General features: G+C 48.4%; 1 protein-coding gene across 1 annotated transcript in view; it reads right to left on the bottom strand.

Annotated features, from left to right (window-relative positions):
• The window catches only part of MYO1F (myosin IF), a 106,245-nt gene that overhangs the window by 51,840 nt on the left and 51,802 nt on the right, over positions 1-2,603 (bottom strand). The window contains exon 5 of the mRNA XM_015414755.1: positions 92-179. Coding sequence (XP_015270241.1) covers positions 92-179 — 88 coding nt within the window. The remainder of the gene's footprint in view (positions 1-91; positions 180-2,603) is intronic.

Consider the following 2,603-nt stretch of genomic DNA (forward strand, 5'->3'; position numbering starts at 1 on the left):
GGAAGTAAAGACTTGGGAGGGGGAGGGAAGTGGGGTTGAGGTGGGCAGGGGAGAAGTCGAGAAAAGATACCCGCCCACCAAGAACACCCACCTGCACTTTCTCTCCACCCCCGGATACTTTGGAAATGTAGCCCATGATGTACTTGGCAGCCACCGTCTTCCCGGCTCCGCTTTCGCCACTAAACAAGAACACAAAGCAGGTCGTCAGACAGGAAGAGTCGATCAAGCAGGTGAACAGCAACGAAGAGAACAAAACAAGGGCCCTTCCATCTCAGTTCCACAGGTCTTCACCCTGGGGATGCCAATCCCCAGGTGAGTGGAATTCCAAAAACAACATCCGTGACAAAAATAACGAAGAGTCAATAAAGATAAGTTGCAAAAATGTTTACTGTAGTCATTTCTGTAGAAAATTTCCTTCTGTTATCGCTCACATGCTAACGAATACTGTGCAATGAAGAATTCGTTTCACAATATTTGCATTATCTGAGTGTGTAGCAACCCCAGTTCTTATCAATCCCTACTTATCAACTCCTGAAGGAAATCCCCAGGGGAGGCCTGGAGACTACTTGGAAGTACAACTGATCTCCAGACCACACAGATCAGCTATCCTGGACAAAATGGCTGCCTGGGCACTGGGCAGCTGGACTCTATGGCATTATACCCTGCCGAGGTCCCTTTCTTCCCCAAACCTCACCCTTCCCAGGCGGTATCCCTCAAATCTCCAGGAATTTCCCAACATGGAGCTGGCAACCCCAGGGGATGAAGGACATTCAACCCCAGGGGATGGCCGCTGTGAGAAATATTATGACTTCTGACCCGATCCAGCAGGGCCCTTGTTATCTTCTTAACCCGACGGAGTACAGCTTTGTTTTTTCCTGACGAGATCGTTGCAACAGATCGGTTGCACGAGGTGGAGAAATTTCCTCCCCTGCGTCGTCATGATCCGAAATAATATTTGTGCCACCCTGAAGCAGGGTAGCCAGCCACTGCTGCCTAACCCTTGGGGGACAACTGGGAAGTGACGATGGGTGCGCCCCCCCCCCAATTGCTCTGGGGGTTGCTCCGGGAGCTTGCCAAAACCTTTATGTGCAAATCCCAGAGTGTTGCCCCCGGGGTGATGACATCACTTCTAATTTGGTGCTGAAAGTGACAGGATGGCGATGTGCCCCCATATTTTCACCCTTCTCCCCAGTCTGTGAAGTGCTGGGAGAAATGTCTGGTAGGTCTTCCACTATAGCGGGAGACCTGACCCCCCCCCTCCCTTGAATACAGGTTTACAGTAAAGGCCAGTATCCTGAAATTGGGGAAAACCCTCCACCGTGACCGGGGGTGGTGGCAACCCTAGCCCCAAGCTACCCAGGGCCCTCTTTGTTTTCACTCCCCACCAATGTTCCCTCTAAGCTGTAGAGTCCTGAGAGCAAAAATTCTACTTTGTGAGCTACCGGCATTAAAGTTGTGAGCAGGTGATTTGGCTACTGCATAAATTAGTGTGTTCTGGAGCCCCATCCTTCCTGAGCTAAGACAAAAATGTGTGAGCCGGAGGCTAAAAAACTGTGAGCTAGCTCACACTAACTCAGCTTAGAGGGAACACTGCTCCCCATCAGTTTAGCTGCCCCCAGTTGATTTTTCAGTACTTGCCCCATAGGAGTTGGCTGCTCTGCCCAACCACACATACCCACTGTTCCCTTTTTGAAAAAACCCAAAATACTGGCGGATGCTTTTTCCTGGTAGAATCTCTCTTTTTCCCAACAGGGGCACAGGCACACAATGAACCCCCATTATCAATATGTGTGGGTTTGTTTTTTTCCAAATTCTCTTCTGAATTTCTCTGTAGATTTTGGCATTCTGAATTACCATATGTATCGGTGCTGGGATTTTGCAAGTGATCTTCTTGCAGTCCAAGGGACTCTCAAGAGTCTTCTCCAGCACCATAGTTCAAAAGAATCTATTCTTCGGCGCTCGGCCTTCCTTATAGTCCAACTCTCGCAGCCATACATGACTACTGGGAATACCATTGCTTTGACCATGCGGACTTTTGTTGGCAGGGTGATGTCTCTACTTTTTATCATGCTGTTTAGGTTTGCCATCGCTTTCCTCCCAAGGAGCAGGCATCTTTTAATTTCATGGCTGCTGTCACAGTCTGTGGTGATCTGGGATCCCAGGAACGTGAAGTCTGTCACTACTTCCACGACCTCCCCTTCTATTTGCCATGGAGTGATGGGGCCAGATGCCATGATTTTAGGGTTTTTTTATGTTGAGCTTCAAGCCCACTTTTGCGCTCTCCCCTTTCATCCTGAGCAAGAGGCTCTTTAGGTTCTCTTCACTTCTGCCATCAGAGTGGTATCGTCTGCATATCTAAGGTTGTTGATCTTTTCTCCAGCAATCTTAATTCCCACTTGTGATTCATCCAGGCCAGCATTTTGCATGATGTACTCTGCATATGTATTAAATAAGCAAGGTGACAATATACATCCTTGTCGTACTCCTTTTCCTATGCTAAACCAATCAGTTGTTCCATATCTGGTTCTAACTGTCGCTTCTTGACCCTCATACAGGTTTCTCAAGAGACATGTGAGGTTGTCTGGTACTCCCATCTCTTTAAG

This window comes from Gekko japonicus, unplaced genomic scaffold (assembly GCF_001447785.1).
Source record: "Gekko japonicus isolate JY-2015 unplaced genomic scaffold, Gekko_japonicus_V1.1 scaffold1612, whole genome shotgun sequence".
NCBI classification, from domain to species: Eukaryota; Metazoa; Chordata; class Lepidosauria; order Squamata; family Gekkonidae; genus Gekko; species Gekko japonicus.